This window comes from Fonsecaea monophora (assembly GCF_001642475.1).
Source record: "Fonsecaea monophora strain CBS 269.37 chromosome Unknown Scaff39, whole genome shotgun sequence".
NCBI classification, from domain to species: domain Eukaryota; kingdom Fungi; phylum Ascomycota; class Eurotiomycetes; order Chaetothyriales; family Herpotrichiellaceae; genus Fonsecaea; species Fonsecaea monophora.
Window position 1 is genome coordinate 241,339 of NW_019173970.1, and position 22,637 is coordinate 263,975.

The 22,637-nt window shown below is 53.3% G+C and overlaps 10 protein-coding genes across 10 annotated transcripts; 4 read left to right on the forward strand and 6 right to left on the reverse strand.

The window, feature by feature from the left end:
* Window positions 1-211: 211 nt before the first annotated feature.
* Window positions 212-2,195, forward strand: AYO21_05959 (hypothetical protein; the record flags this gene model as incomplete). Its single annotated transcript, XM_022655925.1, has 5 exons — window positions 212-277; window positions 331-1,111; window positions 1,193-1,521; window positions 1,674-1,856; window positions 2,034-2,195. 5 exons carry the CDS (start codon window positions 212-214, stop codon window positions 2,193-2,195), a joined length of 1,521 nt encoding a protein of 506 aa, XP_022511845.1.
* A 928-nt stretch (window positions 2,196-3,123) lies between these two features.
* Window positions 3,124-4,848, reverse strand: AYO21_05960 (hypothetical protein; the record flags this gene model as incomplete). Its single annotated transcript, XM_022655926.1, has 4 exons — window positions 3,124-3,155; window positions 3,254-3,458; window positions 3,753-3,854; window positions 3,967-4,848. The coding sequence occupies 4 exons, from the start codon at window positions 4,846-4,848 to the stop codon at window positions 3,124-3,126; spliced, it is 1,221 nt and encodes a 406-aa protein (XP_022511846.1).
* A 1,037-nt stretch (window positions 4,849-5,885) lies between these two features.
* On the reverse strand, window positions 5,886-7,654 carry AYO21_05961 (hypothetical protein; the record flags this gene model as incomplete). Its single annotated transcript, XM_022655927.1, has 4 exons — window positions 5,886-6,772; window positions 6,833-7,266; window positions 7,338-7,400; window positions 7,461-7,654. 4 exons carry the CDS (start codon window positions 7,652-7,654, stop codon window positions 5,886-5,888), a joined length of 1,578 nt encoding a protein of 525 aa, XP_022511847.1.
* A 1,011-nt stretch (window positions 7,655-8,665) lies between these two features.
* Window positions 8,666-10,726, forward strand: AYO21_05962 (hypothetical protein; the record flags this gene model as incomplete). Its single annotated transcript, XM_022655928.1, has 4 exons — window positions 8,666-8,988; window positions 9,056-9,527; window positions 9,581-9,936; window positions 9,985-10,726. 4 exons carry the CDS (start codon window positions 8,666-8,668, stop codon window positions 10,724-10,726), a joined length of 1,893 nt encoding a protein of 630 aa, XP_022511848.1.
* A 188-nt stretch (window positions 10,727-10,914) lies between these two features.
* On the reverse strand, window positions 10,915-12,450 carry AYO21_05963 (hypothetical protein; the record flags this gene model as incomplete). The annotated part of the gene is made up of 4 exons (XM_022655929.1): window positions 10,915-11,227; window positions 11,317-11,486; window positions 11,565-11,980; window positions 12,093-12,450. 4 exons carry the CDS (start codon window positions 12,448-12,450, stop codon window positions 10,915-10,917), a joined length of 1,257 nt encoding a protein of 418 aa, XP_022511849.1.
* A 927-nt stretch (window positions 12,451-13,377) lies between these two features.
* On the forward strand, window positions 13,378-15,364 carry AYO21_05964 (ATP-dependent RNA helicase HAS1; the record flags this gene model as incomplete). The annotated part of the gene is made up of 2 exons (XM_022655930.1): window positions 13,378-15,015; window positions 15,131-15,364. 2 exons carry the CDS (start codon window positions 13,378-13,380, stop codon window positions 15,362-15,364), a joined length of 1,872 nt encoding a protein of 623 aa, XP_022511850.1.
* Window positions 15,365-15,626: 262 nt separating this feature from the next.
* Window positions 15,627-17,549, reverse strand: AYO21_05965 (hypothetical protein; the record flags this gene model as incomplete). The annotated part of the gene is made up of 3 exons (XM_022655931.1): window positions 15,627-16,553; window positions 16,609-17,379; window positions 17,430-17,549. 3 exons carry the CDS (start codon window positions 17,547-17,549, stop codon window positions 15,627-15,629), a joined length of 1,818 nt encoding a protein of 605 aa, XP_022511851.1.
* Window positions 17,550-18,057: 508 nt separating this feature from the next.
* On the reverse strand, window positions 18,058-19,494 carry AYO21_05966 (mitogen-activated protein kinase spm1; the record flags this gene model as incomplete). Its single annotated transcript, XM_022655932.1, has 5 exons — window positions 18,058-18,668; window positions 18,718-19,032; window positions 19,081-19,147; window positions 19,199-19,331; window positions 19,382-19,494. The coding sequence occupies 5 exons, from the start codon at window positions 19,492-19,494 to the stop codon at window positions 18,058-18,060; spliced, it is 1,239 nt and encodes a 412-aa protein (XP_022511852.1).
* A 928-nt stretch (window positions 19,495-20,422) lies between these two features.
* AYO21_05967 (hypothetical protein) lies at window positions 20,423-21,319 on the forward strand (the record flags this gene model as incomplete). The annotated part of the gene is made up of 1 exon (XM_022655933.1): window positions 20,423-21,319. One exon carries the CDS (start codon window positions 20,423-20,425, stop codon window positions 21,317-21,319), a length of 897 nt encoding a protein of 298 aa, XP_022511853.1.
* Window positions 21,320-21,454: 135 nt separating this feature from the next.
* AYO21_05968 (hypothetical protein) lies at window positions 21,455-22,488 on the reverse strand (the record flags this gene model as incomplete). The annotated part of the gene is made up of 2 exons (XM_022655934.1): window positions 21,455-21,811; window positions 21,964-22,488. The coding sequence occupies 2 exons, from the start codon at window positions 22,486-22,488 to the stop codon at window positions 21,455-21,457; spliced, it is 882 nt and encodes a 293-aa protein (XP_022511854.1).
* Window positions 22,489-22,637: the final 149 nt, after the last annotated feature.

Consider the following 22,637-nt stretch of genomic DNA (forward strand, 5'->3'; position numbering starts at 1 on the left):
GGGGCACCATGGGGGAGCGTTTTCCACACGGTCCTATACCGAACGAATCACAGACTGCCCAGCCGTGATGATGGGGGCAACCACTTGGCACCCAACCCAAAGCGATTCAGGATGTGCCAAGTCATGTCTCTCTATATAGATATCAGGAGCATAAGGCGCCTTCAGACGGCATCAGCATTGTCCTCCAGTCTCTTCCTCCCAATCGCCTATCATGATGTTCCTCAAATCTGTCAAGGGTCGAGCCCTCTACCGGATAATGAGCTTGTGTTGCTCACTGGTAAGTATTTCGCACCCTGAGACTCGTCGACTCATGCTTAGAGAAAAAAACAGTCCTTCTGCATGTACGGCTACGATGCTGGCGTCCTCGGCGGCGTCCAGACCACAGAACCTTTCCTTGACGCCATGGGCCATCCCACGGGTACATATGTCATCCCCATGATTGCATCCTCCTACACACTGGCAGCCGCAGTATGCTCGCTCGCAGTCACCGTGCTCGGTATGCCTCTGGGACGACGAGGCTGTATCCTGGCGGGCGACGCTCTCGTCATTATCGGAGCCAGCATCCAAGCCTCTGCTTGGTCGGTAGCTCAGATCATCGTCGGCCGTGTTCTTTGCGGGTTTGGCATCGGCTTCATCTCTTGCAGCGTTCCCACCTACGTGGCCGAGATGAGTATCACATCTAAAGAACGAGGACCCGAGGTGGGCGTGCAGTGCGCCTGGTTGATCTCCGGCGTCGCCCTGGCGTACTGGGTGACACTGGGATTCACACGGATGACGAACCAGGTCTCGTGGCGGTTCCCTATCGCCTTCCAAGCCTTCTTCGCCGTGGTGTCCATCATCGGCATGTTCTTCCTGCCCGACACCCCCAGATGGTACTACGCCAAAGGGCGCATCGCAGAAGGCGACAGCATTTTGATGCGGCTGCACGACCGCCCGCTGGAAGATCCCGCTGTCCAAGCCATGCGTGACGAGATCTTGGCCTCGATCAAACTCGAAGAGGAAGACGAGCATACATTCAACCTCCTGGATCTCCTTTGGGATCGAAGCGATATCCGCGCCGGTCGCCGGATCAGGATCTCCTTCTTGATCCTGTCCATCCAGCAAATGATGGGTTTGTTTTATTCCCCCTCTCGGTATTTCACAGTGGACTTTTATCTTTCTTCTTTGCTAACCAAGGAAATGCACAAAATAGGCATCAACCTGTCCGTCTACTACTCCACCGTCATCTTCTCCCAAGTCGGCCTGTCGCCTTTCCTCGCCCAACTGCTCGCCGCGGTGATGAACACCGGCTTCGCCCTGGGGACGTACCCGCTCCCCTTCACGATCGAACGCTTCGGCCGCCGCCCCATCCTGATATGGTCGGCCGTCGTCTTGACATTCTGCATGCTCGTGTTTGTGATCATGATCGGCCTGCCACATCCGACCCTGGCGACGCAGTGGACGGCCGTGGCGTTTGTGATTATCTACAACTTCGTGTTTGGCTACGGCTGGATCGGCGTGCCGTGGTTGTATGGACCTGAGGTGAGTTTTTTTTTTGTCGTGGAACGTGTCACACGTCTGCTGGACCTTGACTCCTCATCTCCGCGGGAGAGAGAGAGAGAGAGAGAGGGAAAAACCCCTTTGCGAAATTGACATTGACTGACCTTGGCGCCTCGCTGGATGTTTTGTGACAGATTGCACCGCTCAAACTTCGCCACCTCGGCGGCGCGGCTGGCGCGTTCGGCGAGTGGCTGTTCAGCTTCATCACCGTCTTCGCCGGGGGGATCGCGCTCCAAAATGTCGGGTGGAAGATTTGGATCTGGATGCTCTTGTCGTGCGCGGTCGCCGTGCCGTTTGTGTACTTTATGTGTCCCGAGGTATGTGTCTTATCGCTATCGCACTATCCGTTTGCCTCCCACCTTGTGTGTCTGTGTCTGTGTCTTGTGTCTGCTGTGTCTATTCTATTTTCTATCCACGATACAAGTCTCCCACAACAAATTTACTCTTTTTTTTTGGTTTTCTTTCTGACCTCGCCGGGTTATCAATCTACACAGACGACGGGCAAGACGCTCGAAGAGATCGACCTGATCTTCGCGAAACCCGAAGTGCGCGACTCGGCGCTCGCGGCGCGCACCATCCACGACCATCACCACGACACCATGGCGGTGCGGGAAAAGGAGCAGGTGATAGAGTATGAAGAGAAGGAGGGCGTTTGAAGAAAACATCATGGGACCGGGGGGGGCAGAAACTCGGCACGACGAAAGGCGAGCCAAAAGGAATGTTTCACGGCGATGGATTTCCCCCGGTCGGTGGTCTGTAGGTGATAAGGTCATGAGTTTCAAGACGGGAGAGGCGAACAAAGCAAGCAAAGGAAAGGAAGACGGCAAAGGCGAATTGAGGGAATGAGCAGTGACAAATGATAGAGAATAGATTTACAGAGTCGAAATGAACAAACAAGGCAAAAAAAAAAGTCAAATGTTCAAGGATTGTGAAACCATGGCGAGCGACCATGGCGATTGACATACCTCATTACCTCACGCCTCACACCTCGTCCCTTGTACTATATATCGCCTATACCTCGGTTATACATGTATATGGACACATAGAATCCGGTATCTGTCCGAGCTGTTCGTTGGCTTGGGGTGGCCTGGCACGTCGTCCTGGTTTCCTGTCTTTGATACCCAAGGATAGGGCCCTAGCTATACCTACATACTTACTCTCCCTGTATCTCTACTCATCTATTTATCTACTCATCTTACCTCGTAGACGAGGTATAGACGTATCATCCAAATCGATATACCGTATATATACGCGACCACCGCTCTCTCGAGCCCCCTACTTTGTCCCACTCGACGAAAGACACAGACTTATGGAAGAGGATCGCAGAAGTGAGACTACACCACTCTTCCCCTGACCGTGTTGCGTGGAAATGATGATATGAACTCGGTACTTTCCTTGCAGCTCTATGTAGTAACCACTCAACGCCGCGCTCCAAAGAAGACATACAAAATGTGATGGTGAAATCTCCAACCGACTCATGCACTTGATTCCAGATACCATTACCTCTCTTCTCCCCTGCAACTCTTTCCCGTGGTCTCGATCCTCCTCCCCCCCTTCCTTTTCCCCGATTCAAGCCAGACCAGGCTACGTGGATTTGCCGCCACTGATCCAGCCATCTACAGCCACGAAAAAGTTAGTGAGAAAACAAAAAAGGACCAAGTCCCTCGTGCAATATTTCCCAACGCAGGCCCGACAACAAGGAACAACCACTTACGTGTACGGTTTGCCACGTCGCAGACATAATCCGGCGTGCCAACACTTGCAGGGTCGCCCAGATCGCCGCTAGCGGCGATGCTCCCCGAGTTGTACACCCGTAGGGCCTCATAGATGTCGCCGTGCTGCTGCGTCAAGCACCCCTGGAGGTGAGTGGCGCCCATTTCGAGCATGCCGACGACATCCTCTAACGTGGGTGCTGTTGTCTAAATGAAGCCCGGGAGAAAGAGCGCAAAAGGCGCGGGATCCCGTCAGCTCGGTCATGACGATATCAAACACAGTGTGTTGCATGGGAGACGTCTCCTTCTCCCAAGGATTTCGGGACAGGTTAGGCGGAAAGAGAAAGCTTACCGATGCAGCCAAACCCTGGCAACCTGAAGTTTGCATAAGTCCTCCCGTTGGCTCGTGGTCTGCGTCGTAGGTAGTCTATGCCAGCGCGCCACATGGTCAGTCAAAGTCGGACTCGGTTCCCACATATGGTTTCCATGGAAGAAACTTACCTGGACGAATAAATTCCCCGTACTTTCTTGCATGATGACACATAACAGGAGATATGACTCGACGCCGGTCTTTTGGCTGACCTCCTGAATTGCCTGGTCAATCTGACGACAAAGTCAGCAACGAAGCCCCGAAACACATGTCATGTCCGGCCGCAATCTTCTGAGCGATTCACCCGCTCGTAGATGGAATCATGCCGAGGCTGGTTGTACTCACCAAGGACACATATTGCTCCCCCCCATGTTGAGCGTTGGCCTGCACCATGGTGGGCTCGAATGTATGCCACAGATCCTCATAAGAACAAATGTGAGGATCGAATTCAGCAGCAAATGCTGATGCCGGGCCGTGCACCTCATAGTAATGCGAATCGATAGGGGCGTGACCGCCGGCCTGAGCGCCACCGCCAGCCTGAGTGCCACCACTGCCCTGAGGGCCACCGCTGCCCTGAGCTCCTTGGCCACCCTGAGGGCCACCGCCGGCCTGAGTGCCACCACTGGCCGGAGTGCCACCGCTTCCTGGAGCGCCGTAGCTGCCCTGAGTGCCACCACTGCCCGGAGCGCCACCGCTGGCCGGAGCACCATAGCCACCCTGAGTGCCACCGCCGGCCTGAGCGCCGTATTCGTCGTCATCGCCGTATTCGTCCTCATCGCCGTAGCCAGCTTCACCGTAGCCACCTTCACCACCTGCACTGCCGTAGCCACCTGCACCGCCGTAGCCACCTCCACCGCCGTATTCTTCCTCTTCGCCGTATTCTTCTTCTTCGCCGTATTCGTCCTCGTCGCCGTATTCGTCCTCATCACCCTGACCATAGCCAGTACCACCAATTGGACCAGAAGCGCCAAAACCACCGAGATCGGAAGCGGAGGCGGAAGTGAGATCGATGCCGTTGGGACCGGAGGCACCGGGACCACCGCCGGGACCACCAACATCAGAAACAGAGGCAGAAGTAAGATCGATACCAGTAGGGCCGGGTGGTCCAGAAGCGGCAGGACCACCGCCAGCACCGCCAAAACCACCAGGACCACCAGGATCGGCACTAGGATCAGCAGCCATATCGACAGAAGCAGAAGGAGGAGTAGCCGTAGCCGATTGTGCCATTGTATGTCAGGACCAACAACTCACGCGCGGTTGGAGTCTGGTGAAATCGAATATCTGCTGCCTTTGTGAAGAAAACGTTTCCACGCTGCACGGGGAAATTCCATGTCATAAGGGCGAGCCCTTCTTACCTTTCTTTATATGACATCAAGCGTTATCCCTTTCCAGATACCCGTCTGAAAATAGCGTTCGATCTGGATTCGGACATGGTAATGGCAAAGTCAGGATCTGAGTATCGGCCCCCCAGCAGTATGTAACCAGATATATATATTTGGGCCAAGCCAGCTCGTAAGCGGGCGCAAGCCGCTTCCTGAGTGGGACTGGGAGATCTGCTCTGGGTGTGCGTAAGCCGGCGAAAGAGCGCTTGTAAGCAGAAACTGTTGGGCTAGTGTTTGAGTCCACTCACCACCTTGATACAGCATACGTTGCGCGCATCCCCAGGAATATAAAGCATGGATAGGTGTAAGGGGCCAGAGTCAAATCACAAGATCGCGGGTCATGTTGGTGTCGTACCTTACTGACAATCTGTTTCTTTTGCTATATTCTAATCATCTGGGTCTTTTTGGCGTGGTATCCATCTGTTGTCGTTGTCTTATCATTGGCTGTGCTTGTGTATCTTGTTGCTGGCTGTCCTTCTGTTGACTTGCAACATACTTACTCGATACCTTTGATGCCGTGGTGACTTTAGAGTTGTCTGGGCAGGAAGACCGAACGACTCCTAGTGGTCTGGGGAGAGGATGGCGAGCTGATATATCCTAGTTCGATGTCTTGCTGCTTTTTTATGGCCCGTATTCCGGATGGTCCTCGTTCACAGCCGTGGAGGAGTAAACGGAAACATCCCGCAACCCCGGCAGGTCGAACTAGTTCCGATCTTCAGGAATAGATGGAGGCTAGGATGGTCGCACCTGTACGCGTTGATAAAAGGTATTCTGCCTTGATTCCCTCTCTTGCTTGTAGTCCGTGCCCTGTCTTACTATATAGATCCAGCTCGCAGTATATCATGTCCCACGTCTCCCCAAACCCAGTCGTGCATGCGGTGCTCATATAACATCATTGACTTCCTCAAGGTTGTACTGGCCCATTTTCCTGGGGGGCACTCGGTGCTGGAACAAATAATCAATCTCCTGAAATGTACGGCCTTTCAGCTCAGGTACGTAGAAGTAGCTCCATAAAGTGCCCAAAAGGCAGGCTCCACCAAAGACAAAGCCGACTTTGCCCTTCAAATTGGCCTTGTCTGGGTTGACCATGTAAGGGACCACAATGTTCATCACCGTGCCAAACACAGCTTGACATGCGGTGGCCAGACCGACCGTCTTCGCTCGAAGTGAGGGGGTGGAGACCTCACCGAGCAGGGCGAACGCAATGCAGCCGATTGTGATCTGGTAGATAAGAGCATAGACAACTGTGCAGGATGCCTGGACCCAGCGAGCAGCCGAAGTGTGGACGACGTCGAGAATGCCCATTAACATGAGGACAACAGTCATACCAATCATACCCCAGACGAACAGCTTTCTCCGACCCAGAGTGTTGATGGCAGCCCACGAGATCATGACGCCAACCACACCACAGGCCGTGACGCCAACGCCGAGGTTGAAAGCGTCCTTGGTCTGGATACCCGCAAGCTCGAAGAAGTAGGTCGAGAATCCCAACACAAAGACAATACCAGAGAGGTGTTGGCAAGCAAAGGCACCCACTGAGATGGTGGTGCGCACGAGGTTGGTGCCACGGAAGCATTGATCCCATCTTGCAGACTTGGTCAACTCGGCGTCCTCCTCGACGGTGCGAATAATCATGGCCAGCTTCGGTGCGACGTCGACATCTTTGCCGTGCAGACGCTCCAGCGCATGGCGAGCATCGTCTATGCGACCACGGCGAACGTAGTACCACGGAGACTCGGGGGCAAATGGGAGTCCGACGAGAAGAATGGCTGGATAGACCTGTCAGACGTGGGACGTTTGCGGCAAGATAGGGGGATGAGTAATCTTACCAACAAACAACCATTGAATGGCAAAAGGCCCTCGAAAAGCCCAGCGATCAGGCCTGTCCCCAAATCCTTTGATAACGGCATTGGACAGGAGCTGGCCAATGACAATGGCAAAGTTGATGCCACCGGTGATTATACCACGAAGAACGACCGGCGCCACCTCAGAGCAGTAGAGGGGACCGATGGTAAGATAGAACCCAAGGCCAATCCCAAGGATCAACTTGCCGATGAGGAAAGCTGGTCGGGTGCTCGAGAAGACCTCGCCGAATATCCCCCCAGTGACAAATAGCAGCCCCACGAGGAGCGAGTAACGACGGCCGATGCGGTCGGAGATCCATGAGCACATGAAGCCACCAAAAAATTGACCGACGCTGGAGATGCTGTTGAAACCGCTCTGCCAGCTAGCAGGGATCACCGGGTCCCCTTTGTAGATGTAGCTGTCCCAAAAGTTAACCTGTGAACGGATCGCAAGAACAAACGTTCTCTAGGCGGGCCACTGCAGGCTTACCCGAATGTATACCGAAACTGGGGCACTGAGATCATGGCACCATTGACCTGTGCATCGAATCCCCTGGTCAAAAGTCGGTCAGTCCTTGGACGAGTAGCCACTTGAGGTGCCAATGTCACTTACCAGCCAATGCAACTGAAGGCAAAAAACACGCACCAGAAGACAACGGTCCTGTGCTTCGAAAGGGCCTCCCAAGCTGAGAGATTGTGTTCTTCTTCAGCGGCTGCTCGAGCTTGTTCGACCTTTGGAGGGACATGTTCAACGATCGAATCGATAGCCTTGCCATCGTGATGGTCGTCGATATTGACTTTCTCCATGTTTGGGGACTTTGAGGTTCGCCCAGTTGTCAATGAAGATGGTGATGGGTGAGTCCCGAGAGAAGTTGCCACCTTATCGCAGAATGTCCGACCTCAATGGCAGAGGGGACCGTGGGCTTTATGTATTGTCTCCATGCTTTGTGAGATCCAGGTTTGGATCACGATGCATGTTCTGGAAGTCCTATCCAACCCCAGATTCATCCTTCAAGCATTCCCGTGCGCCGTTGAGGTCGATTTCGTGCATCCCGGGATTCCGCAGATGTTCTCATGGGACAAAAAGCTGCCTGCGGAGGGGGAGGCTGGCACCGGGTTTTGGGTAGCATCGAAGGAGGCGACGGGCACGGCATGATGGTGATGGCTCTACCCCGCTGGACCCGAAGATGATCCTTGTGGCATGACTCGACCCGTTGGTTGAGACGAATGACAGCTCAGAGGGGTAAAGTGGTGTTGCAATCACACACCCACACAAGCCAGGGTCTGGGGTAGCGGTTGATACTGTGTGTAAAGTCGACTTGCTTATTGATTGCGCCTTTTCATATGTATTGTGACAGACGTCGTATTATTTCCTCATGCGGTGAGGCAAAAGGGTTTTCGGCTGGTCAAAGCGAAAGTCAGAGCGCAGCTACGGGCTTCTAGAAGGGCTGGGCGCAGTTACAAACGTGGCCCTTTCCGAGCCTCCCAACCTTCCCAAGGTCTTGGTTAATGGGTTGGCCTATCACCTATCAAAGCCTATTTAGGTCTCCCCCATCGTCCGGCTTGGGTATCCCTGGTGGATAACTTAGGCATTGCTAGGGCCCGTAGGGGCTTTTCATCTCCCCGCAACGAAACCAGTTTGCCAGTCCAGCTCAAGCAGCTTCTCCTCCAGCACTCCGCTGACTGGTCTTTATCACTCCCCGGCATTCCGCTCTTCCAACTTCTCATCCCTCCCTCTCCAGAAACCAGTATCACTTCCCCAGATCTTCAAACCCCAGTTGTCCCGGTGGAGTAGAAAGCTCACTCCTGATATCGGCAATGCAAATGGAAAGCTCGCTCCGCAACATTCTCCATTATAACGAGCCTGCTTATGATTCCTCGTCTCTCCATACTGGCCATTTGCCGGCAACCATCCAGCAACATGGCTCTTTCATCGGCACAATGGAGGCTGAAAATGTCCTGAACGACTCGCGGAAGCGTCCTGCCACGCGGATAAAGTCCTCGTATCCGCGAAAGAGAGCCATCCAAGCCTGTCAGAAGTGCAGGGTCCGTCGAACAAAATGTAATAATGCTCGTCCAACCTGTTCCTCCTGCCTGTCGATCGGCGCCGAGTGCACATATAGCGAAGGAGACCATTCTACGTATGTCTGTGTGGCGGCACATCTTCGGACGTGCTACCTGGTAACGACCCTCTTCTGACCGTGGCAGCTTCGATTCCGCGAGCCTGGCAATTTTGGACAAGTTGAACACCATCGAGGAGCTGTTGAAGTCGTCCAGTGCCCGGACTCAGATCGCCCCAGCAGCCCCCAGTAACGCAGCTGACAGCCCCAGCCGTGGAGTCCTGTCTCGGCTAAAGTCGCTGAATTCACCCAGTCTCGAAAGATCCAAGGATGCCGCCCCCTGTCACATGAACATCGAAGGAGTCTTATCGTGGTCAGTCTTTGATGATGTTAGTCCCAACCTGGACCTGAAAGGTCTCCTCAATTCCAGCCATGGCGCCTTACAGAACCTGTCAATCGTACCGGAATTTGACGAGCATGTCGCTGAAGAGGAGCTGGTGGCAAGGTTCATGAGCAATGTCTTCATTTACAATCCGGTCTTGGAGGAAGCCAAAATTCACCGGTATATGCGTGATGCCCGCTTCAACGGCATCGGATGGGACGCACAGTCGTGCCTACTGGTGAGATGGCATCTTTCACAATCTTCTCGCCGAGGTCGCTGACTGTCGTGTAGCTCCTGATATATGCTCACGGCTCGATTGTTGGGCCATTTGACGGTGGACAACAGCAAGATGCCTCGTCATTTCGCTCGTCCCCGCAGTTCAAGCAGTCTGAGTCGTACTTCTCTGCAGCCCAGAAAAGGATGGGCCATCTCCTCTGCCGGACAGGTGTGTTGGAAGCGCAATGTTTCTTTCTGGCAGGGGTATATTTAATGGCAACACTTCGGCCAATGGAGGCGTGGAAGATGTTTGTCCAGGCTCTCGCCTGCTGTCAAGCCTTCTACACTGAGAAGGAATCGCCCGAAGCCGACAGGGAGGGGGAACAGCGTTTGCGGGAAAGCATCTACTGGACCTGCTTCAAATCAGAACTGTAAGAGGAAACTTTGAGACTGCAAGTATGATACTGAACCCTGGCCAGTGAACTCCGTCTCGAATTGAATGTTTCTGAGACGTCGATTTGGGATCTCACCTATCCGGCCTTTTTCCCTTCTCCGCCCGAGGGTCTTCGATCCCAACGAGAAATAGTGTGGTATTTCTATCTTGCTGAAATCGCCCTTCGACGACTGGGCAACAGAATCCTCAATTTCATCTACGACAGCAAAGCCACGAGTTCCCTGTCCAATGCAGCCGAATCTACCATTGGATTTGAACAACAAGCCGCAGACTGGATCCGATCGCTCCCGCAGGCGCTTGACCTCGACGCACCATCAGTGGGCGAGGAGAGCGACCTGCATGACTCGCTGAAGTTTATACTAAAAGGCCACCTCCTTGACTGCTACGAGATGATGTATTGGCCCTTCATCGTCGCGGCGATCAACTATGACACTCCCGAAAGAACCCCGACCATCTCGACCGAGTCGCTCGACTCGTTTGTGCACAAAGCGCTGGCCGTGAGCGTGGAAAGAATTGAAAAGAACGAACAGGGGTTTTTCTACCGCCATCATGGGACCTGGCTGATGCTACGGTCTTGCACGAGGAGTGCCCTCGTTCTTCTCGGCGCGGCCAGACTCGAGAACCTAACACTATTAATGCCGGATCGCTGGCGCGAGGCGGTGGGCAAAGTAATCGAGATGCTGAATTTCTGGCGGCGAGAAAGCAGAGACGTGGAAGACCGGTTGCGACTCGTCGAGACGTTGCTAGCCGGTCTGACGTTCAGTTGACGCGCGTGTTTTCTCTGAGTGGAATAGGTGCGATAGTCGTTGCCTTTTTCATGATACCATCATATGTCTGGGCGCTATTTACATCCATTACCGGCATTTCACGAGGTTATAACAAAAACATTGCATTGCCTGGAACGCGGATGGGCGGGGAAAAGAGAGAGAGAGAGAACAAAACCCAATTCACATTCTCAAGCGTCGACCTCTCGGACCTTGTATGCAAACATTCCATTCGACGGGATTCCGTTCTTGTCGAGCATCTTGACCGAGGTCTCCACGCCGGCCGCGGGCACGCGGTACTCGAACTTTTTGCCTGGCGCCGGTTTCGAGCCGTCCGGGAGCGCATACGGGTACGGGAGGTATTCGGGCATGAGGCCTAGCTGGATCAGGAGCGAAGCTTGGTCCCACGCGATGTGTTCGTGATACAGGCGGTCGCCACGCACGCAGACGACAGATGTGCAGGGGAGCTCGACTTTTCGTCCCGTGGGCGGGATGCCGGGGGCTCTGTCCGGGGGAGTGGTAAGTTTCTTAGGAGTCCAAAAGACGAGAGGCACACAGCGAGAGACAGGGGAGAGAGGGAGTGAATGTCTTACAGCCAGTCGATCTCCATATCGTGCGTAAACTTGGCAACAAACTCGTCACAGACGCGATCGATGCCGATGGTTCGACTCACGAGCAGGAGCTCCATGTCTTTGGGGTTCTTGGGGATGAAGTGGTTGCGGTAAAAGTTTGTCAGGCTCGTTCTACCAATGCCGCCGGTCATCTGCAGCGATTCCCCTCAAGTTAGAACAGTCAGAACAACCACGTAGCGAGATGCAGGGGTCAATGGACATATTCGTACCGTGGTGATATGGTTAACATAAGGCTCTTGCACCATGGTTTCCATGGTCTTGGGCACCGAGCGCTCCGCAAATTCAAAGTACGTGTGCTCCTCCCAGATGGCTTCCAGGTCAAAGTCCAAGCCGCGGATGTACTTCTTCAGGAACGTGAGGTTTCGAGTGTGCGCCACGGCTTCCTGGGTGCCATCGAATTCCGGCTGCCCTGGTATCACGAATTTGGGGGACTTGGCCGTTGGGTAGGTGTATATCTTGGCCTCTGGGTGCGAACCTGGCTTTTCATGTCCAGCGAAATGACAGAGTCTGGGTATCGCGACTGGAGTGACCAAGTCCCCCGCCGTGCCGTAGATGACAGCCGCCGCAATCTTGGGCCCGATAGCTGCACTGTGGGCAAACTCATTCCAGAGAGCGGTGTCGTAGACTTGGAAGATGGTCTTTCAGTATCCCCAGGGGAAACAACAGAGGTGAAAGAAAGGTAGAGACAATTGGTGGCGAGGAGGGAGCCTCTTGAGGCAAGGAGATGGCAGACTCACCGACCATCCCAATTCCATCCTTCACATCGCACTTCTCACACTCCTCAAGCGCAGCGACAGCTTTTGCGAGGATCTCCGTCGCTGTCGTGGTTGAGCCCTGAGTGAATTCTTCTCCTCGAATCTCCACCACCGCAAATCCTTCTTCCGCCCACTTTAGCAGTGGAGGTGGGATGCCATTCTCGCAAACAACGCCGCCATTCGTGTAGCGTGGCGCATTCGCCGGCAGCACGAGGATAAGTCCTGGCCCGTGGCCCTTCCGAGATAGCGGCGGCAACAGTGAAATATGATCAGTGACTTTGACCAGGTCAGCAGTCGGAAGGGAGATGTGCTCTTCGGCAGCGGCAGATGGGTCGGCCATTTTCTGCGTAGATAACCTGTCAACAGGAGATGGGGGAAGAACTGGGCTTGACCCAATGTATGCCTGAGTATATATACTTGAGAGTCTTTCCCGATTACGCCGGGTCAGTTACTCGAAGAGAGATGTACAAGGTGTGCGCTGGTGTCTTGGGTGGAATGAGTGCGCGGACCGCAACGCTTGATAAGGCGTTCAGCCTCGCTCGGCAAACAGTTGGATCGTATGATGACACGATGGTTAAGCTTCCACGTCACCACAAGATTTGATATAACTTTTGTCGTGGTCTACATAGATTGATCAGGTCTAATTGCATACATAGAGTCAGGATATTCTGCGTTGATTCTGCTTCATAGCATCATAGCCACATGGTATCGTCAGCAGCACCTCTAAGCCTCCACACTCTGCCGGAAAAAAAAATAGTAAATAAAAAAATTTAGTACTAATGTTCGCCCAACAGCTTGAGCTCTAATCCGCATGTCGGAATATGAAAGAACTGGTCATCTTGAGATCAACGACAGGTACAGGAAATTCAAACTCTCCCATCGAGAAGCATCAGCGCAAGGAGAATTCGTATTCGAAAACAAGAAATTTGGAACATGACTGATCCATTGCGTATCCCATCTACAAGAATGAATTCGACAACGGATCCCAGCCGGCCACATATCAGGACTCAATAATACACAACAGGTAGATGAGGTACTGTATACTTGGTGGAAAGTAGGACGTCGAGGAGTTCAATGGACTTGTAGATCCCGGCTGACCTTCCAATGGAGTTGATATGCTGGCTGGACTCGTACTAGCTCATATAGGGCTAGCGTTAAATGTTATCGATAACCAGAAAAATTGTTGGCGAACTCCGCAGCAATTTTCCCAACTGCAACATTTTGCATTCAGTCTCACCGCCAGCAGGGATTTGCGATCAGCAGCAACATGTCCAACTCGACAGATCCCCAGTTGGCAGAGTCGAAGAAGCGTAAAAGGAAGCGGACGAAACACACACAAGCCGAAAACAGCACGCAACCTGCACGGCCTGCTCCCAGCGACCGAATTGTTGGATCTACGAACGAACCGCAAGAGAAGAGCAAAAAGAGACGGAAGACGTCACACTCGAGCGACGACGAAGACGAAGACGATGTTGAGGCCGAAGGTACCGCTGAATCTGTAAAAGATGCTGCGGAAGAAGCAGAGGAGGATTCTTTAGACAGTGGGGTGGATGGTGAGGTCGACAACAACGACGAAGCAGGGGCCGAACTCGAAGAGACGGTCGAAACCACGACAATGACCACAGAAATTACTTCTGCCCCTGCTCCCACAGATCTGCCAACAGACACGGTTCCTTCACTGCCTGGCACCGACAGCACTCCTCAAGCTTTCTCCGAACTCAAGCTCTCCGAAAAGACGATGCAAGCCATTAAAGAAATGGGTTTCACCAACATGACCGAGATTCAAAGGCGAGGCATTCCCCCTCTAATGGCAGGCCGTGACGTCCTGGGAGCCGCAAAAACTGGTTCGGGAAAGACACTCGCCTTCCTCATCCCCGCTGTGGAAATGTTGCACGCACTCCGCTTCAAACCGCGTAACGGCACTGGCGTGATCGTCGTCTCGCCCACACGAGAATTGGCACTGCAAATCTTCGGGGTGGCCCGCGATCTCATGCAATTTCACAGTCAAACGTTTGGAATCGTCATTGGTGGTGCAAACCGCAGCGCCGAAGCCGAAAAGCTCGTCAAGGGCGTCAACCTCCTGATTGCCACTCCGGGCAGGTTGCTCGACCACCTCCAAAATACAAAGGGCTTCGTCTACAAGAACGTGAAAGCACTCGTTATTGACGAAGCAGACCGTATCCTGGAAGTCGGATTCGAAGACGAAATGCGGCAAATCGTCAAGATCCTCCCAGACCGTGACCACCGCCAGACCATGCTCTTCAGCGCGACGCAGACCACCAAAGTCGAAGACCTGGCGCGCATCTCGCTCCGCCCCGGCCCGCTCTACATCAACGTCGACCACAAAAAGGAGCACAGCACCGTCGAAGGGCTCGAGCAGGGCTACGTGATCTGCGACTCGGACAAACGGTTCCTGCTCCTCTTCAGCTTCCTGAAGCGCAACCTGAAAAAGAAGATCATCGTCTTCATGAGCAGCTGCAACTGCGTCAAGTACCACTCGGAGCTGCTCAATTACATCGACCTGCCCGTGCTCGAGCTGCACGGCAACCTCAAGCAGCAGAAGCGGACCAACACTTTTTTCGAATTCTGCAACGCCACCCACGGCACCCTGATCTGCACCGACGTCGCCGCCCGGGGCCTAGACATCCCCGCCGTCGACTGGATCGTACAGTTCGACCCCCCGGACGACCCGCGCGACTACATCCACCGAGTGGGCCGTACGGCGCGCGGCTCCAACGGCAAAGGCCGCAGCCTCATGTTCCTGCAGCCCAGCGAAGTCGGCTTCCTGAGCCAGCTGAAGGAGGCCCGCGTGCCCGTCGTCGAGTTCGACTTCCCCGCCAAAAAGCTGGTCAACATCCAGAGCCAGCTCGAGAAGCTGATCGGCCAGAACTACTACTTGAACAAGGTGGGTTCCTTCTCCCTCCTACTCCTTTCCCCTACTTTTCATTTCATGGATTCTCAATTTCGCGTGAGTGTTTTACATAAGATCAAAATCTAACCTCCAATCTTGCTCTATATAGTCAGCCAAAGATGGCTACCGCTCGTACCTGCAAGCCTACGCCTCACACAGCCTCCGCTCCGTCTTCGACGTCAACAAGCTCGACCTCGTCAAGGTCGCGAAGAGTTTCGGCTTTCCCACGCCGCCGAGGGTGGACATCCAGTTGGGCGCGAGCATGCGGGACAAGAAGCAGAATCCGGTGAGGAGGAGTTACGGGAGCCAGCCGAGACAGAAGAATGGGTTCAAGAGGAGATGAAGTGCTCACGAGCAATTGTCTGGGTCAAATCGATTGTGCTCTCACTGATGTGTTAAGTTAATGGAGTTGGCAAACTATTAGGGACTTCTAGGGCTAATTTGCCACAAAAAGCACTGTTAGCCATGTTGCTTTACACTCCGCCTCAATGTTATCTGCTATGCCTGACCCTAGGATCCCCCGTTCTCTTAACACTTTCTTTCCCCGCCCTGTCGCTCTCTGTCCCAATAAATGCTTCAATCGTCTGGCCAGCTTCTCCCTCGTCTCACGCAGCCATCATATTTGAAAGCCTCTGAAAGTCTGGGGTACCCCAACCTGTAACTGGATCCCATCCTGGGGCCGCGTCCCACCCGGCATCCGCAATCTTCGGCGACGGCTGACCAGTGTACATGTCCTGACCTGAGCATCCACGAGAACGTCCCAGCGTGATGTCGTTGAAGGCTTGGTAGCCCTGCGAATATAGCCAAGGGTTCAAGAAGCCGAGCTTTCCCTTCCCCTGCGCCAGACGTTTGTTGTTCAAATTGGATATAATAGCTGCAAAAGTTGGCGCCGCGCAGGATGTTCCGTACAAAAATTCTGCACTATCTTGGTTCTCGATTAGATAGCGCACGGATTGCGCCGAGACATCGGGGTAGCCTCGCCCAGAGGCGTTGAAATACCCTTTGTTCTTATTACCTAACCTGGAAAGGTAGGCCTTTGTGATGTTGACCTGGTAAGATGGTGCTGCGAAGTAGTTGGAAAACCCTCCTGAGGAGAAAACAGCTGCGACTTCTGGATTCACAGCATAAGTCCCTCCAACGGCTGTTACATAGGGGCATGTCGCTGGAAAATTCGGTGTGAAGCGTGGTGTTTTCTTTCCGTCGTTCGATTGACACGCGCTACCAACACCAGTATCACCTGAAGCGAAGATCACAGAGACTCCACGTAGACCGAGGAAGGAAAATGCAAGGCATACTTCCCTCGCCCAGTCGAAAGGTACCGTCTGCTCGTCCTCAGCGTACGAGGTGGTGAGAACATCGGGAAGGTCTGAGCTGTTGAGACCCAACAAGAAGTGGAGTTGATCAAGATATGGCTCGTTGCTGCCGTTCAGAGAAGGCGTCGGCTGGTCGAGATCTGCGAGCATTGGGGCGCGTCCGGCGGTTGAGTAGTAGACTACCGGTGTCCCTCGAGCCAGGGCCACGGAGTATTGCACCTGGAGGCAGTCAGTATGATCATGATTGAGGCTACGGCGCGGAAAGTAGGCCTACGTCGAGATTACCCTCAGCAGTCTTGTTCACTCCCTTCTGGTCGCTGACTCCATTGTTGATCGGGACGATGGAGAAGTCATGAGCCTGATTACTGGCACCCGTGAGCTTGAGAAAATCTTCAAGGTCGTCAAAATACACTCCTTCTTCGATGAAGCCAGAGACACCAAGTTTCGTCTTTGCCTTGGGATCGGCCTGAAAATCAGTCATCCTATAGATGCCTCTAATGCATTCCGGGGTGATGGTGCTATTGCAAAAGGTGGCATTATAGGTCGTCAGGAGGTCAGGGTTGCCAAATGGCGAAACTAATCCAGGATCAGGATTGTCTCTGGTTTCCAGCATAAAGCTAGCTTGTGCTCTTGGTAGACCAAACCGAGTGGTGGGTTGGATTGTTGTGATCAGTGGCCACAGACGTGTCGGGACTGAGTATTGCAAGGTACGAATCAAAGTTGTTTCACCATTGTGGTACTCATGAAACTTTGTGCCCAGAAGACTCTCAGCTTGGGAGACTGAAGCGTTGAATGTGATCCAGGATCCTTGATATGTGATGTTTGTTTCCAGAATACCTTCACACGCGAGCCAGTCTGTGACTGCGGTAACTGTGTCGCTCGCCGGTCGCAGCAGGTCGTCCAGTTCATGTTTCTCCAGATGCCGACCGTAGGATGGATGATCAGGCGTAGAGATGTCAAGTAGGTGCTGGTGGACATCGTTGATGGCAGGCTGGTGCAGAGCGAGGCGCAGTTTGAGGATTTCCTGCGGACTCGGTCGTTTGCCCTTCTTTGTGTCAGTCAACAACGCCTTGTTCCGGGCTAGAAACACCTTACCTGAGTCCATCCTGTTGGAACATCAGACAGTTTGCCCACGACTGTAGTTGAAGTGTCAGGTAGTACAGCGCTGGAGACAGCCCAAGCGCAGAAAATCAAGGCCAGGATGAGAACAGTCATGGTTTAACACTGAGGACGAGGAGAGGAAACCTTGAGGTTAGCTTTCAGGATACGGGACGAATTGTTTGTTGGTATCGAGGTAAGCAAGGACATTGCAACCCTGAGATTAGCGCAGCTTGTATCCACGTTGGCCATCGAGCAGGAAGTGTAAGAATCCCTACGATGGACGGAGGAAGCGGCAGTGGAAGTAACGACCGGTCCTAGAGCTGAGGGGTGTTGAAAAGGCAGGAAGGGAAAGTGAAGGGACAAGTGAAGACTGTGAACAGATGTGAAATCCGGACAGTTGAGAGAACGAGAACACTGACCACGTTATCAATAACCGTCAGCTACGACCCAGCTTGGAATATGCATTTCTCTTCCCAAATCCAGGTTGGTATATTGAAACGGTACAGAAGTCGTGCCGAAGGGCATGTAAGCAAGTGAACTGTGTTGTTTTCGTGCATCAATACTCCGTTGATATCATCTCCAAGCTGAACGAAATGGCAAAAGCCCCATGGTTCAGAATCGTCTATCGTCTCATATCTGCTCCCAATTGTAGCTCCTGTTCAAGGTCATTCGTCGCAAAAGCGCCCGGCTCTTGCGGCCTTGGATCCTCATGGCTGCTCCATTGACTCGGGTTCTCGGGAATAGGCACGTTCATGTTGCCAGTAGGGTTCTGAGATGGCTGGTGACGAACGTGGTGACGGAATCTCATGACTTCGTCGAGTATCATCTTGCGCATCTCCTGGACATCTTCCACAACCTCAAACGCAAAGTCGAAGGTCTTGGGGCAAGCAGGCTCATCACTGGCGTCGTGCCAAATGTGAAGGTATCTGTGCTCCAAAGCATCCTCCACCGAGATACGAGACGAGGGATCGAATGCCAGCATTCGGTCCAGAAGATCGAGGGCATCAGGGTTCGCCTGCGGGAACAGCCTTTGGAATGTGATCTTGGGCATGTATGGCAGGTTTCGGACATACTCCTGAGCACGAGGTGATCCGATTCGCGAGAGAGTCTCCTCGTTAGGGGTGCCTAGGTAATGCAGAATCTGGTTCAGCTGATCGACGTAGTCCCGACCCTTGAAGAAGGGTCTGCCACCGAGCAATTCTGCCAAAATACATCCCACCGACCACACGTCGACTGTTCGCGTGTTAGTTGCAATTCAGGTGTCCATCGAATGCCAACATACTAGCTTTGGTATAGCTCTGAAAGCTGAGCATAATCTCTGGAGCACGATACCATCGAGTTGCGACGTATTCGGTCATGTATCCAGCATTCTCCTCAGGGTCTTGAGAGAAACCTCTGGCAAGACCGAAATCGCAAATCTTGAGCTCGCAATCGGCATTGACGAGGAGGTTTCCGGGTTTCAAATCTCTGTGCAATACATTCGCCGAATGGATGTACTTGAGGCCGCACAGAATTTGGTAGATGAAAGATTGAAAGTGAGCATCGGTAAGTGGCTGGCCAGATCTAATGATGGCCGCGAGATCACACTCCATCAATTCTGGTGCATGTCAACGACTGTGTCCGCTCAGAAAGAGGGTCAACATACCTTCATAGAGATACGTCTCATTGAAGTTGTCCGGTCGGGGAATATCCATATCGTAGAGACAAGTGATCTGTGCCTAGTCAGCCAGCAGGTCTTTCCTCGATTGATCACGACAACAGACATTGCGATGGCCTCGGAAGTGCTGCAGCAGTTTGATTTCGCGCAGTGCTCGCTTCGCGAGGATCTTCTTGCTGAAGACATTGGTGACTTTCTTGATGGCCACTCCTTCTCCCGTTTGCGAGTTGGTGGCAGCACTTTTAACAAAGTCAGTGACATTCCAGCGCGCGATCGCAGGGAGGCCTACCAGACAATACCATATGCACCCTGACCCAACTCTTTTGTCACGGTATACCTCTCATCGACAATGAAGTCTTGATTGAAGACTTTGAACACTTTGCGCCCAGCAAGGTCCCCCATGTTGCTATTGCTCCTACAACTGCGGAATGGCTTTGGATTGGTATTTGAGCAGCGTGAGAAGAGGGTGGATCGTAACAGGAGGGGTCAAGGCAGCAGTTCAGGTGCTTTAAAGGAGATCCAGCCAAGAAGGTCGGGAAGCAAGGCAGGGTTTCGGTCGAGGGATATGGTGCGGCTGAACGATAGAGTTGAGCAGTGCTGACACTCTGGGAGCAACTGTGAACCTGGAATGCGGCGAGCGAGTCCGGTCGGGGTCTATGGTGGGGGCCACTTCAGGTGTAGCGCGAAGATGTTTGCGTAAGACCTAGCCAGTAAGGGGATTTGTATACCGGAATATGATCAAAGTGAGAGATTTGAATGAAATTGGGCGATTCAGGTCTACGCCAAATAGCCGCTGAGGTGGATTTGTGATGAGAATGCTTTGGCTTCTCTCATTTTCGAAGCAGCCGCGCGCTGTTGTTTCGAAGGTGGGACGGGGAAATCGAGGGGCAGCTATCAGCCCTGAAGCCTAATTGAGCCCATGGCGGGCGCTGGGCAGTGGGTGCTGCCCCGGGGCCCGCCCTTGCCCGCCCTAACATGGCCAGCATGGCCTAATTATCTACTTGGTGTGCACCAACTTCCTACCCAACCAGGTTCGTTAACCGAGTCCGCCAGCCTGTCTAAGAAAAGATATCAGTGCCAAGCCAAGCGCGCCACGCTGGCGAACACGTGCCAGACACCAGGAGCCTCCACAGCCTCATCTGTGCCACTTCTGGTGGAAAAATGTGGCGTTACAAATTTCAAGTATCTGCGACCAATGCCGACATCAAGTCATCGCCATCCTTGAAATAAGTGCATCCGAGACCTAGAAGACTGACGCGTGCCACGGGAAAGAATTCACCGTAATGCCCAAAACTTAGGTGAAGTCAATTCCTACTCTCAACGGGTCGCCATGGAAGAATTACTTGCGAAACACCGCAAGGAAAAGCGAGATCTCCAATCACAAATCACGCAGAAAAAGAAGAATGCGACCAAGAAAACCAGAAAGGGCGTCAATGATGAATGTGAGAGACTCGAGCGGGTACTGGCTGAAAAGCAGCAGGCCGAGATTCAAGAGTTACAACCCCAAGGTACCAATGAGCTACAGGAGGCCCTAGAGGATCTCAACGTCAATGAACCTGTGGGAGAAGAAGTCAACGGCGTACCAGAAGCCACATCAGAGCCACCTAAACAAGCCAACATCGCGGATTCATCGCCCGCGGACCAGTCCCGACCTCGAAAGCCAAATCGGCAAAAGGCGAGGCTGGCACGTCGAGCAGCCGAACAGGAGGCACAAGCAGCGGCCGCAGCTCTCGAGGCAGAGAGCCTCCCCGACCTCCGGGAGCGGGAACTCGCCGACATGAAGCAACAGATGACCAAATTAGGCCTTTCAGAAACCCTCATCCGACCCGACGGTCATTGTCTCTTTTCCGCCTGCGCACACAGCATGCCTGCCGACGTACTCGCAGCAAAACCAGACAGGAATGTCAAGCAGCCATATGAGAAAGTTAGATACGCTGCTGCGGAGTTTATGGCCAGCCACCCCGAGGATTTTGAGGCCTTCATGGAGGAGCCCTTGAATGTACATGTGAAAAAGATCAGAGATACGGCGGAATGGGGTGGGGAGTTGGAGTTGCAGGCTATTGCGCGATCTTTCAATGTCGAAATCAACGTGCTCCAAGCGAGCGGCCGAGTGGAAAAAATTTCCTCCCAAGGCAGCTCAAACGACACCATTTGGCTGGCATATTATCGACACAGTTTTGGGCTTGGTGAGCATTACAATGCGTTGAAGAAAGTGGACCACAGCTGAGCAGGTACCTATTGTTCCATGTGGAATCATGAATGGCCGATGAAACAAAACGGAGGCTTTTGGACAGCACCTGATGCCTATCAAGCTCTTGTCTCCCAGCTAACCAATCACGTGGGGGAAAATACCACCAGGATCTCAGCGGTGACGCCAAACCGAGATATAATCCTCTACATTTCCGTTCTTGTCCTTGCCCACATTATGCGTGTCGGCAGGATGCCAATGCCCAACCCTTTCCATAGCACCGGGGCTGGATGGTGCTAGTGGGTTCATTTTGACATTGCCTTCCTCGTCATAGGGGATTTCTTCTCCTGGATGACTCAAATGCTCGAGGTATGTCTTTGAAGCGACGCCGTAAGGGGGCCCGCCAGATTTGACAGGCTTGGTAACTGGGAACTCGAGGCACACAAGATTTGCTTGAGGGGAGTGGCGGAGGAGTTCGGTCATGCGCTTCGCCCAAGCAGAACGCATGCCTGGGCGCATTGCACAGAAGAACTGGAAGGGCAGGTGTGAGTAAGGGTTCCTACGTCAGCTAAAGATGTATGCGTGTGACACAAGGATCAACCACCCAGAGGATGAGATCCCATACCTGAAGGGAAGGACAAAGGCAGCAACAAGGAGATCAGAAGTCAGGGAACATTACTCACAGTATAGTCATAAATGAGATCGAACTTGCCGTCCCACTCACTACCAGCACCCAGCTCTGTCCTCGCCTTTTCCACCCATTGGTCATTGTAAAAGTCCCCTTGCAGAAAGACCATTTTTCCCTTCCCGATGTTCTCATCATAGACGGGATACTTGGCGGCGTTCTCAGCCGCATACTTTTCACAGGCTTCAAGCGCCTTTTCAGCATATTCTAGCCCGACCACATCATATCCGAAACTGGCCAGTAGTAGAACATCCACGCCACGGCCACAGCCGGGGACTAATGCGCGTTTCCGCTGCTTCTGTCCATCTGGTGACGACGGGGCGAGAAGGGCATTGCCGATAACATCGGCGTGGTTGATCAGCGTGTCGGCGAGGGCTGGGGATGGAGATCCACGGTCCCAGGGCAAGAAGTCTCCCTTGTTCCACAACTCGGCCCAGCCTTCCGCGTAAGCGCCTCCTTCGTACTTGGACATGTGTCCCTTGAGCCTTTCACGGTTCTCGGCCGTGGCGTTTGTCGAAGACATGATTGCAGTTGGTTCGACTAGCACAGGCTCAGCAGCCGAACACAATGGTCTGAGGCAAGCTTCGAAACGACAAGCGGGAAGAAGCGGAATAGATGGCCGGTGTCTGAGGGGTGGTGGATAGTGGGGGATGAAAGTGTGTGGTCGAATTT